This window comes from Ipomoea triloba, chromosome 14 (assembly GCF_003576645.1).
Source record: "Ipomoea triloba cultivar NCNSP0323 chromosome 14, ASM357664v1".
NCBI classification, from domain to species: Eukaryota; Viridiplantae; Streptophyta; class Magnoliopsida; order Solanales; family Convolvulaceae; genus Ipomoea; species Ipomoea triloba.
Genome location: NC_044929.1, coordinates 2,649,757 through 2,663,646, shown reverse-complemented (window position 1 = coordinate 2,663,646; position 13,890 = coordinate 2,649,757). Strand labels below are relative to the sequence as shown.

At 33.7% G+C, this 13,890-nt stretch overlaps 1 protein-coding gene across 1 annotated transcript; it reads right to left on the bottom strand.

Annotated features, from left to right (window-relative positions):
• Nucleotides 1-1,643: 1,643 nt before the first annotated feature.
• Nucleotides 1,644-2,371, bottom strand: LOC116005166 (basic leucine zipper 8-like). Its single transcript, XM_031245421.1, has one exon. The coding sequence runs from the start codon at nt 2,264-2,266 to the stop codon at nt 1,748-1,750; it is 519 nt and encodes a 172-aa protein (XP_031101281.1). The 5' UTR covers nt 2,267-2,371; the 3' UTR covers nt 1,644-1,747.
• Nucleotides 2,372-13,890: the final 11,519 nt, after the last annotated feature.

Here is a 13,890-nt window from a genome sequence, read left to right as displayed (position 1 = left end):
TGGCCCTTAAACCATTGAGTTAAGCTCCGTAGGGAAGGACCACTTGCATTTTTCTATTACTTTTCATCTTCTTCTAACATGATTTTTTAGAAGTTTGGAAATGGATATATATAGTGCATATATATAGTGTGTACAATGGATTTGATTTTCCAAGAGTTAATTTATTTTTGTTCTCTTGGACATAATCATGATATGTTTAGGTATATATAGTCAATGATTTTTAATTTTAACATGTTTAATCTATACCCACAAGTCACAACATTAGTCATTATTGTTAGTCAATGGCTTTTAATTTTAACATGTTTAATCTATACTTAATTAAAATTGTTTCTTTTTCTAAATATATAAATTTTATGTATTGAAACTAAGCCAAATATTACAAAAAAATAATTTACATAGTAAATAACTTGATTCAAACTTTATTAACGGAACCAGGACAAAGAGATGGAAGATAGTACAAAATATTAAACCTTTCAATTTAATTTATTTTCTGATGAAATATTTATAGTGTAGGAATATTTTAGACATTTTAAAATTGAATTTGAAACCATATTTTAACAAATTTGTCAAAAGTCGTAGATGGCTGAATATTAAATAGAATGAAAGTGGGATTAACTCATATTTCTATTATAAGGAGTATTTTATTTTGGACATTTCATTTTGATCCACTTACCATCCCACAATTGGTCTTAATGGAATTTTGAAGTAAAACAATCATGAAGTTTCTTGATTTCTCTGGCATATATGGACCCGGACCACTATGATTAACCATTCACTTTCACAATTTTAATTTGTACAGCTGCAGATAGAATTATGCGGCGAGAAGAGTGTTGGAAATTTTTTATGCATAGAATTTAACTATCAGATAATGTCCAATTTAGTGTTAGGTTATAGTGGATTTTTTAACTTTGTCTTATGTGTTTAATTGGATTAAGAATTTCAATGATTATTATCTAATTGAGTATTTTGGTAGAATAATTTGGTATTTTTTCATTAATATTCAATTTAGTTAATCAACTATAATGATTTACTTAATTTAATCATCAACTATAGTAATTTTACCCAATTTGTTCCTCAATTATACCGTTTTATCTCGATTTAGTCATTAATTCTAACAACTAACCGAGGTAGAGTATTTCAATTTAGTCATCGATTATAGTGATTTTACCTAATGTCCTAATTTAATTACTATAATATTTTTTCTTAATTTAGTCATTGATTCTAACAACCAACAAGAGACAGGGCACCCCAATTTCGTCATCGACTATAGTGATTTTACCTAATGTCTTAATTTAATAATCGACTATAGTAGTTTTATCCAATTTAATTCTCAACTATTGTGTTTTTCTCAATTTATTCATTGATTCTAACAACCAACAAAGGCAAGACATCCCAATTTCGTCATCAACTATAGTGGTTTTACCTAATGTCCTAATTTAATCATCTATTATAGACGTTTTATCCAATTCAATCCTTAATTATAGCGTTTTTATTAATTTAGTCTTTGATTCTAACAACCAATCAAGGCAGATGACTCAATTAGATAAAACCATGAGTCCAAGTCCATAACCAATTAAGGACTAAATTAACTCAATGAAACACAAAAAATCAGACTAAATTCAGAAAAATTATTATAGTCCAAAAAAAAAAAAAACCGTTTGTTATTGAACATTCCCATCTCAATTCATGCTTGTTGTCATCGGAAACACTAAGGTAAACGTACAAAAAACAGCCGCAAAATCATTTATTAATCATCGAAACTCCAGCCGGCGACCTGCGCCTCCGCGAGCAAGCGGCGGAGATCGGCGGCCTCCTCCTTGAGGCGCGCATTCTCCCGCACGGCCTCGCCGTGCTTCTCCGACGCCTGGTTTAGCCTATCCAGCAGGCTATGATTCTCCGACCGGAGACGAACAACCTGCGACCACAGCTCGTCGAGGTGCCTCTGTTTCCTCATTCTCGACCGCCGCGCCGACTCTCTGTTGGAAATCATCCGCCTCTGCCTCCGCTCGTTCATGAGCCTGAGTTGGGTTTTGTGGTATGATTCGTCCGAGGTTGAGTTGTTGCCGAGACATGATGAGGGATTGTTTTGGGCGAGCTCCGAGATGGGTTGGAGAGGTGTGGTGTGGTAGTTGGGTAAGTTGGTTAGGAATCTGGAGAAGTGGAAAGTGTTGTGCATGAAAGTGAGGTCGAGAGGGAGAGGGAGAGGGAGAGGGGGAGAGTTTTCTGCAGAAATATAGGTGATTCCCATGGTTTCAGATGGGATCATGGTGGGTTTTAGTGAAGAAGAAGAAGAAGGAGATGAGACATACAGGTTTTTCTGAGATAGAGGAGCGTGACATGAGAAGTGGCCTGGTGAGATTATATAGGAGGAGAAGGGGAGACTATTGTTTACAAATTTTACTTTTTGATGTAGCAGGCACTGATAAGTTATATAAATGTATGCATTAGATTTAATTATCATGTGTGAAAGTAAAAGTTATGAATATAAAATGGGAATATATACCTATTTTCTTTGTTATACCATTGATCCGATCCAAAACAACATTCAGAGTCTGTAGTTCACAAGTTATGTATCTTATGGTCTAGTGTCACAAAGTGGCTCTCCCATATGACAGGTCATGTGTTTGAGCCACAATGGGGGAGGTATTCAGTAGGTTGAAAAAGTAGTTACATGAATAGATACTACGTTGTAACAGAGTTCGTAGACAGTAGTAGCACATATAATATATTAAATACAAGCACATAATATGTATTTGGTTTTGTTGATGAGGTTTGACTGAATTTATTTTTAATTCAATTTTTCATAATGTTAAGTTTAGTATTAGTATATAAAACTTATATATTTAGAAACTACATTAAAAAAATACTATTAAACCCAAAATACTAAATTTAAAAATAATTGAAAATACTAAAAACAAGTAAAAAAAAAAAAATTGATATGAAAAATGAATAGTAAACAAGACATGTAAGATGAGACAAAGCGAGCTTGTAGTTCCAACACTTAATTATGTATCTGCAGTTAATATATTGTGCCTGTAATTAATAAATTATCCATTTATAGTCAACATATTGTGTGTCTTCAATTTATTTATATATAGGTGTTACATAAATAATTTATTAACGAAATACACATAATCTGAATATTATTTTGGATATATATATATATATATATATATATATATATATATATATATATATATATATATATATATATATATATATATGGTATAATTTGGCAAGGGCAGAGAAGTGGACCACATTCAAGTATTCAACTAACAGTGCAATTCAGAGTTGTAGGGTGATGATGCACAAATTAAAGCTAACAGTAGTAGTTTCTGGGCATCATGGATGCATGCAAGTAAGAGAATTTATAACGTCCATGCAATGTGTTGATTGTTTGTTTAGTGACTTTATATTCACCCATTGCAAAAGCTCCATATATGACTCATATGCCTCTTATTTTTAGTCGTTGAAATGACTAGTTAATTAAATCCATATATCACTACATACATGACAACAATATAATATATATAAATAAGTGCACAATCATAGAAGAACCTTTTTTCATAAGAAAATTAAGAATCATCAATCTCAACCGTTTATTTGAAAAAATTAACAAATCTGAAATATTAATAGCAAAAAAAAAAATAAAAATACAGTGACATTTTGATAATTTTTTTCCACTTAAAAAATATAGTTCACAACGTTATACATGCAATTTGTATAAAGTTCAATCATGATAAACCCTAAAACTTAAATCAAACAAACTAAACATTGCTAAATGCTAAATAGTAACAAAAAAAATTCTTAAATTAAACTAAAAAAAAAAAAAAAAACCCTAAACCAAATAAAAAACACTAAACTAACTAAAAAACGAAACCATAAACCAAATGGAAAAACTAAAACATAAACTTTAAGCGCATAAGTGCATTACACTTTCACGCTGGTGTAAATGTATTCTATAGTGTTTCAAAGTGCACCGTATAATATTGCAAAATATATTTTAAAAATTTAAATTATTTACCAAAATATCATTACTTTTTTTCCTTGCTGCCATATTAAAGGCAGAGGTTGAACAGTGTTACTACAATAATAACGTTTAATAAATAGTGTAATTATTTAAGGAAGGTTTTGATGACGAAATTTGAAATTGCTTAAGGAATAGTATTTGATGATTATTTTCAGTATGATGACTCAAATGGCACTTCAGATTGGATAGATTAGGAGGGACCCATGCATCAACAATATTGCATATTACAAGAATCATGACCACACAGCTTCAACATATATAATTCTTTGTTTAACTTTTTTAAATATTAACATAAGATATAGCTAGTATTTGTTAATATCTTTTGGTAATCAAATTCAATATAGATATAAATAAATTAGAAATAATTAAACTCAATTCATATGTTAATAAATAAATTGGTTAAATCTTACTTTTCAAACAATTAAATCCTTAACCTTGCAATATAATATTATATTATACTTCTTAACTGAATGCTAAATTTTGTTTGCATTGTTGGTTTGTATAATGTGTTATATATGTGTATTGGTAAATGCTTATTACCCGTTTATTAGGAAATTGAATATATATATATCTTCAAATGGTCGGGGACAATTCCCGTTAAATTAGTTGGATAATTGACTTGATAACTACAATGTCCCAAGTTCAATTTTCTATATATGGAGTTGTTTATTGGCCTTATTGGTTTGAGCTGATCAACTATGAGCAACATAGGTTGGTTGTTTACCTCCTTATAATGCCTTACCAGCTAAGGTCGCAAGACAGACTTCATTTACAACACAGATCCGGACTAGTAATTGTGAACTTTTCCATAAAATTGAATATATATCTACAATTGCCCAATTGGGGAATGTGTACAATAATCCATATATATGGCACTTGGGCAAGCTAGACTTTTGGGTTTGACCATGAATTATACTTTTGGTCCACTTAATAAATATTTTTTATTTGTGCACCTTGCAAGTAAATTGAGAATTATTGGCTATTTATAATAAAATTGTTACACTTTATAAACTAACATGGAACATCAACAAAACCTGAAAAAGCACATATTGCAAAGTGAAAGGAAAAGGGAACCTTATGATGTACTAACTACTAACATGAAAGGGGGGACAAGTTCAACTTTCTTTCAAGTACATCAAAATCTTTAGGTGATCAACTACACAAATTTCATACGACATCTGAATTATGTCTAGTGAATTAGATAGCCTTCATAAAACCGTTTTGCTAACAATTAATGATGATAATATTCTTTTAATAGAAAGAAAAATTATATACAAATTCTAAAGTCACATTAAACATGGTCAAGTCTATGCAATAAGCAATATTCACCAAATTTCTTTGGGGAGGGAGTTCAAGAATACCAGTCCAATTCAAGCTTAAAATGACAGTATTTTATTTCACTTAACCCCCCCCCCCCCTCCCTATATACGCTAAGACTTGCTTGGATAAAAAAAAAAAGATTAAATCTCAGCTATTAATCTAATCCAAATCAACAATCAAGAATGAAGAAGAAGAAGAAGAAGAATAATAATAATAATAATAAACACACAATGACTTTATAGTAATTTTGTGTAAGTTTGTATTTTTTTTTTTGGTGCATTATTTCCATTTTGAATGGATATTGTTCTTTTTTTGAGTGTATATTTTTGTTTCTTCATGTGCATAGTTTTCCTTTAGAGACATGAATATTTCTACTAAGTATATATATTGCCAATCAATCCAGGCAAGCAAGTGAAAAACTCAAACTGATAAGCATATTGCATTCACCTTTAAAACCAATTAAAAAAATAAGAATTATTGGTTTTGAAGTCCAATACACTTCTTGCTTCTCAACATATGGGTGTATTATTTTCCTTATTTGAGGACATATTATTCCTTCTATGAGTACATATTGTTCATTCTTTGAGTGCATAGTTTCTCTTCGAGTGCATGTTTACTTTATTAGCTTCGTTCTCAAAAGATGGGTGCATTATTTCCCTTCTTCGAGTGCATCATTTTCCTTCTTCATGTGCATAACTTGTAACTTAATTAGATGCATGACTTTAAACCATTGGGTGCATAACTTTAAAATGTTTAACTTTGCACTGTAAGGTGCATAACTTTGCACCGTAAGGTGCATAACTTTGCACCGTAAGGTGCATAACTTTGCACATTGAGGTGGTGCATAGAGTTTAACCCACGAGTGCATAAATTTTAACTTTGCTGCCTTAAATGACAAAGGCCTTGTGGTCAAGTGACATAGCTGTGGCCCTCTTAAGTGAGAGGTCATAGGTTTGATCTTTAGTGGGGGTGTTTGGTTGAGAAAGTATGTATGAAATATGTGTAACTTTGGTTACATATTGGTTACCATTCTAAATGGATGGTCATAGGTTCGAACCCTGGTGGTGGGGACTTAGACACTTACTAATTTGTGTGTGTGTGTGTGTGTGTTCCTTAATGGCATGTTTGGTAGAGAGGAATTGCAATTCCTTTCCACTTAATTTCAAGAAGTGAAAATTAAAATTTGAAGAATTGCAAATCACACATCCCCTAGGAATTGCAATTTCGTTATACATGAGAAGAAAGTTTGGTTATTTTCCTTAATGGCATGTTTGGTAGACATGATTTGAAATTCTTTTCCTGAGTGAAAAATTTCAGAGTTTGGAGGAATTACAATTCCTCGAATTTGATGAATTGCAAATCACACATCCCTATAGAAATTGCAATTATTCCATTATACATGATGAGAAGAAAGTTTAAAATGTGTGAACCAAATTGTCCTTCCTAATAATTCTACATCTTCCTTACAAAATTACAAAATTTCCCTCCTAATTCTCTCATCTCAACTAAATCGTACCTAAAAGTGTAAGAGAATTAGGCTATCCTTATCCCAAAAATTTCTCTCACTTTCTAAAATGGGTCTCACTTCCACATCATCAAATTTATAAATTTTCTACTATTCATTCTACATCCCTGCAAATTTGACAAATTTTAAAAATGGGTCCACTTTCATTTTATATTATATATATAATAATAAAATAATAAAAAAGAAATAAAAAAATAAAAAAAATAATTTATGGCAGCTTTTGTTGGGCAGTCTTAACTTTCTAATTTAGAAAGCTTGCAAGACACATGGATAAAAAAAAATAAACAAAAAAAAAAACAAAATTCCACATCAATGCCACCTCACCTAGCAAGTCTTCCACTTGCTAGGATGAGGATAGCCTTACAAGGAAGAAAATGATTTAATTTCCAAACAAATACGGAGTAAAAAATGTACAATTACACTTTTCCCAATGAACTATCACATCATGTACTAGACTAATATGTCCAAAATCTCTTAATCCCAGCATAGGAAATTTAAAAGAAGAAGCTAGTAAGAAAAGTCACCAACTAACCACCACCACCACTCTCCTTCTCCAGTTGCCGGTGGGACGCCGCCATGGCCACAACCATGGGGCACCACCTCTGCTTGTCGGATCTCTGATCTTCACTGTCATCAAGTCATCAACCTCCACTCTTGCACACTCATATATGATATATGTGGATCATATATAATATAAAAACTTAAATGTTTCAACTTATACTTTTAATTAAGATGAAACACATGTTTTAATTTGATATCAGATCCTAATATCCTATACCTTATCATCATCTACGTAAAAAATAAGTGATGTTGCAGCCTTGCAGGGACTCAAGCCCGTGACTTGACTCTAATATCAGTTGTCATAATTCATAAATCCCGTGACTTGTTCTAATACCATTTGTTAGATCAGTTATCACTGCACTAAAAGCTATATCTATTAGTAAAGACACATACAACTCTATTTTCTTATACTGCCACATATTTTCAAAAGTCAGGGTGTTGGAAACCTGGATTTGCCCCTTTACCGGCGACATCCATCATATCCAATAATTCCTTTAACCACATAGTGTTGCACTTGACCCATATCATCCTAATACCATTTGTTAGATCAAACGTTTACAAATATATCAAAATCTATAACTATTAGTAAATGCACAACTTTATTTCTTTATACTACCACACAGTTTCGAAAATCAGGATGTTGGATGCCTGAATTTGCCTTTTTACTGACCTTCATCCAATAATTCATTTAACCACATAGTGCTGGCTTGACCCTTTCCGTCTCCGCACAACATATTATTTACTATTGAAATTTCTTCTGTCCCTATTGTTGGTGTGGACATGCATGTAGTTTGTAAACTAGATCGAATATGATGTTTGTCTCATTGAGGATATGGTCCGATGTTATTTACTGTAATTTTTTTATTATTGTTGCCAATATTATATATATGTGTTCCTGATGGCCACTACCCATTAGATGAGACCATAATATATATAATATTGGGAGATCAGAAGAGGCAGCAACTTGCAACCGCAAAATGTATTAATTAAATAATGCGGTTCACAAATTAAAGTGTTTCTACTATACCACTTTGTCACTCACCTTCAATTGGTGTTGCTGCCTTAGCTTTATCTTTACTTTTTTGTTGAATTGGGTTGTTTTGGTGATTCCCACTGTTCAACTTTGTATAATTGTACGTCTTCAGGTGGGGTGTTGGGATGGAATTATATATAGCCACTTGTGTGCTATTAACTTTTTTGATTGTTAATTATTGATACACATGTGGTATTATATAATTTGTTTTTGTTTTTTTTTGTTTTTATTTATACATATAAAGAATATGAGTGCCCAACCCAAACAAACAAGAAATTCATACACAACAGAAAACAGAAGTGAAAAGGGCATTCAAGAATGAAGATGGAATCCCGTTGTTCAAGAATTGATGCTTAGCCGACTCTACATACATACGCTTCACTAAAAACTAAATTTACCTGCTTCACGGTTCCATTCTATTTTGAAGTTTGGCAAAGATATGACATAGGAATTAATAAATAACCCATTCAAGTAAAAAATACATTTTTGGTCTGATGGCATCACTGTTACCATTCCAAATGTAAGGTCACAAATTTGAGTTCCGCTCCAATCAAGAATGTTGGTGTAATCATGTTGAGAAGACACTATATAAAATTAAAATATGTAAATTTAAAATTTTGTATGAGTAAATTTATATTTTTATTGGATGTATTTCTTTATATAATTGGATAATGCATTATATGTGCCCATAATATTTATTAATATGTATTTAGGTAAATTTTATAATATACTTTTTCTAATTATAATTTATATTGTTATATTGTTATATTTATAATTAAGATGCCTCATACCAAAAAAAAAAAAAGAAGATATATATCAATGAGTGTTTTTGTATTTTTTAAATATTTTTATTTTTTATACTATATTGATAGCATGTTTTGTAAAATTAGACTAATATAATTAAGTCTCAGTTGAAATTCATTCAAGAAAAATTCCTTCAATAATATTGTTATTGCACATTTAAACGTTTCAAATCTTTTTCACCTGAGTTAATACAATGGTCACTAGTTTAACTAATAAGTTAGAACCATTTGTCAAATATTGACGTGATATGCAATTGGTATGCAGCTATCAAGTATAAGTCGAGTGGGTTCTCTTCTTTCCAATCAAGGAAGAATATGTCGCTAGCCGAGCCGAATAAAATTGTCACACTTAGAAATACTTATAACACGTACAAGACTTGATGAAATTAAAAAGGCAATATTTTTAGGGTAACATACCAACATCCTTTGATTCTTGATGCTTTCTTTTGTTTATTTGTTTTATTTTAAAAATTCGTTTATTCTCGATCTTGCGATCGAAGATGTATGCACGTGAAGAATAATTATATATATGCACATATATAGGTTTATAAAGTGAAAATATTTTGTAGTAAAAGATAATCACAAACCCTATAATTACATCAATCTATCTCTCATCACTAGTAACTTGAGATAAGATGCGCAATAAAATAAATAAGTAAATCAATCAAACAACTTGGATCCATAGCAAGAGTATTACGGAGTAACTATCTCACGAGTAATTCAATTGGTTCCCAAGTTATATCTAAGGATGTAAAATTGAATTCTGACAATTATAGTGTGCAGTGGGAGCTAGGTAGTTTCACCCTCTTATGTGTGTGACTCCTTGTAAGCACTAGGTACTGGTTCTTCAACCTAATAAGGGGCCAATAAGTCACAGTAATTAATTACTTCTTTACAATTCCTATAGGGTCACGGGGTGCATGTGGATACTCTGGGACGAGAGATTTCACCTTTTGCACTCGAATTGAAATATTACAGACTAATTATTTAGAGAGAACTAATTTTGTCAAATATTGTTAGGAATAATTATTTATAAATTTTGATAATGTTATATGATTGTATTAAGGATATAGGACCCCAAAATTTTCTATTCTTGTGAGTATTTTGAATAGTCGAAATGAAGCATATTAGAAGGAAGTCAATAGAAAAGAGTCCAGTTGGATAAAGCCGAATTTTCATACACAAAAGGAAGGATTCTTTTGAGTTCAAAATCATCCAAAGTGTCTCAAGCACATATCAATGGTAACTTAATCGACTTGGTTTGTAACTAGTGTGAAGGGCTCTAATTTTACTTGTATTTATATCATCTTAGCGGAATTCTCTTTCAGAGTTTAAGTAGAAAAGTGGAGTAGAAAATGTTGGAAATTTGCACTAAAATGACATTTTAAGTGGTCATTTTGTGGTATAAATATATGTGGGTCCACTTCCGATTTTGGGTCAGGTCAAAGTGGATTCGGGTTCTTCGTTCTTAGACGAAGAGATCGATATATTATACGCTCAAAATGGATAATGGGTGAATGAGAAATTGATTCTCAAAGTAGACCCATTTGAGATGGAATTCAAGTGTGGAAAAGCTTATGTAGTTTGTCCCACATTGGTTTGGAATGAACTTTTGCACCACTATATATACAAGGGACTTTTTATGACTAAGTAACTTGTATAGCATAGATGCTCTCTCTCGCGCGCAGGGGGTGCAAATCAAATCCCAAAATGCCTTCGAAAGGCTTGAACTCGTGTGTCGGGAAATTGGCAGGCCTTGTGGGCATCAATATGAGGTACTCCAATGTCTCGAACCAACGGGAAATTGGCAGGCCTTGTGGGCATCAATATGAGGTACTCCGGGAAATTGGCAGGCCTTGTGGGCATCAATATGAGGTACTCCAATGTATTGGCAGGCCTTGTGGGCATCAATATGAGGTACTCCAATGTCTCGAACCAAGTCGCGTACAAGGGGAAATTGGCAGGCCTTGTGGGCATCAATATGAGGTACTCCGGGAAATTGGCAGGCCTTGTGGGCATCAATATGAGGTACTCCAATGTATTGGCAGGCCTTGTGGGCATCAATATGAGGTACTCCAATGTCTCGAACCAAGTCGCGTACAAGGGGAAATTGGCAGGCCTTGTGGGCATCAATATGAGGTACTCCGGGAAATTGGCAGGCCTTGTGGGCATCAATATGAGGTACTCCAATGTATTGGCAGGCCTTGTGGGCATCAATATGAGGTACTCCAATGTCTCGAACCAAGTCGCGTACAAGGGGAAATTGGCAGGCCTTGTGGGCATCAATATGTGTACACGGGGGAAATTGGCAGGCCTTGTGGGCATCAATATGTGTACACGTGGGAAATTGGCAGGCCTTGTGGGCATCAATATGTGTACACGTCTCGAACCAAGTCGCGTACAAGGGACAAGGGAAAATTGGCAGGCCTTGTGGGCATCAATATGTGTACACGTCTCGAACCAAGTCGCGTACAAGGGACAAGGGAAAATTGGCAGGCCTTGTGGGCATTAATATGTGTACACGTGTGATATGAACACTGCAGAGGTAGTCCAATGTCTCGAACCAAGTCGCGTACAAGGGCGATATCGTGCAGCCCGGGTCGGCGCGTGCGTTCACTGTCTCGCTGCAGTAACGATGTCTCGAACAACGGGGAAATTGGCAGGCCTTGTGGGCATCAATATGTGTACACGTCTCGAACCAAGTCGCGTACAAGGGCGATATCGTGCAGCCCGGGTCGGCGCGTGCGTTCACTGTCTCGCTGCAGTAACGATGTCTCGAACAACGGGGAAATTGGCAGGCCTTGTGGGCATCAATATGTGTACACGTCTCGAACCAAGTCGCGTACAAGGGACAAGGGAAAATTGGCAGGCCTTGTGGGCATTAATATGTGTACACGTGTGATATGAACACTGCAGAGGTAGTCCAATGTCTCGAACCAAGTCGCGTACAAGGGCGATATCGTGCAGCCCGGGTCGTCGGCGCGTGCGTTCACTGTCGTCTCGAACCAAGTCGCGTACAAGGGCGATATCGTGCAGCCCGGGTCGGCGCGTGCGTTCACTGTCTCGCTGCAGTAACGATGTCTCGAACAACGACTTTGGTGATTGCGACAGCGACCGTTCAGAAATGACTCTTAATATTACGGAATTAATATGCGACCGTTCAGAAATGACTCTTAATATTACGGAATTAATATGATTAATTCCAATCATTATTTCAGAGTTTATTTATTTCTTGATTAAATGGATTAGCATTATTTCAGAGTTTATTTATTTCTTGATTAAATGGATTAGTAGTGGGTGTAAATAGGTTGCTAGTGGGTGGAGGTTACGAATGGGAATTAAATGCTAGATTTAATGCAATGATCCCATCCTTCACTATATATTCGTTGTGAGCAGCAGGTTTGAAAACGATGTCTCGAACAGCGACTTTGGTGACCTCTCGATTGCGACCGTTCAGAAATGACTCTTAATATTACGGAATTAATATGCGACCGTTCAGAAATGACTCTTAATATTACGGAATTAATATGATTAATTCCAATCATTATTTCAGAGTTTATTTATTTCTTGATTAAATGGATTAGCATTATTTCAGAGTTTATTTATTTCTTGATTAAATGGATTAGTAGTGGGTGTAAATAGGTTGCTAGTGGGTGGAGGTTACGAATGGGAATTAAATGCCAAATTTAATGCAATGATCCCATCCTTCACTATATATTCGTTGTGAGCAACAAGTTTGAAAATGACACACCAAGAACACACGAATACACTGTTTTCTCCCTCAAAACCCTGCTCATATTTCCTTCAAGCCATCTGCGTTCATCCCACGGTTTAGTTCGCCGGGTCCAAGTTTGTGTGCTCAAACGGCGGATCGTAGCACGTTTTATCCTGGGAAGCCTAGGCTGCAACGTTCCAGCACCTCGGGAAGCGGCAAATAAGGTTTTAAGAATAGTGACAACACGACTCGTGCTTCCAACCACCCCGAAGGCCATACAGTTCACCTTGCTCGTATCTTCTAATCCTTTGTGGATTATTTCCGTGTAATTGTTCAATCCTACGTGGATTATTATTTTTTCCTTGTAATTTGTTTTGTTTTCGTTTTTCTAATTTCTTGTATTTCCGATCGTCAGAGAGGACTTTTTCTAACAGAAAATTTATAAACCACTGCCACTCATCGTAATTTTCTTTAAGCAAACTAAAACAGGCTACAAACAAATTTAAGTTTAATTAAGCCTTATGCTATAATGAATTTACTCCCAACTACATTTTTAATAAACAAATGTACCTGATTGAGAGCGTGAAATAATGGTTGCGAGCATGTTTATTGGATAAGGGTGTGCTTAGAAATTAGAAAAATGATTTCTGGAAAATATTTTTTGAAAAATAAGTTATTTTTCAAAAAATAGTTTCGAAAAATAAGTCATTTTTTAGAAAATAGTTTCATTTTCAGTGTTTGGTTGCATTCTAAAAAATTGTCTTGATGTTCATTTTCTGAAAAATGGGTAGAATTGTATAACTAAACATTTTAATTATTTTATTTAGAATATAAAAATATTTATAATAATATTAAACATAATTTTATTTATTAAGAAAAAAACATGCACCACCGGAAACCAGA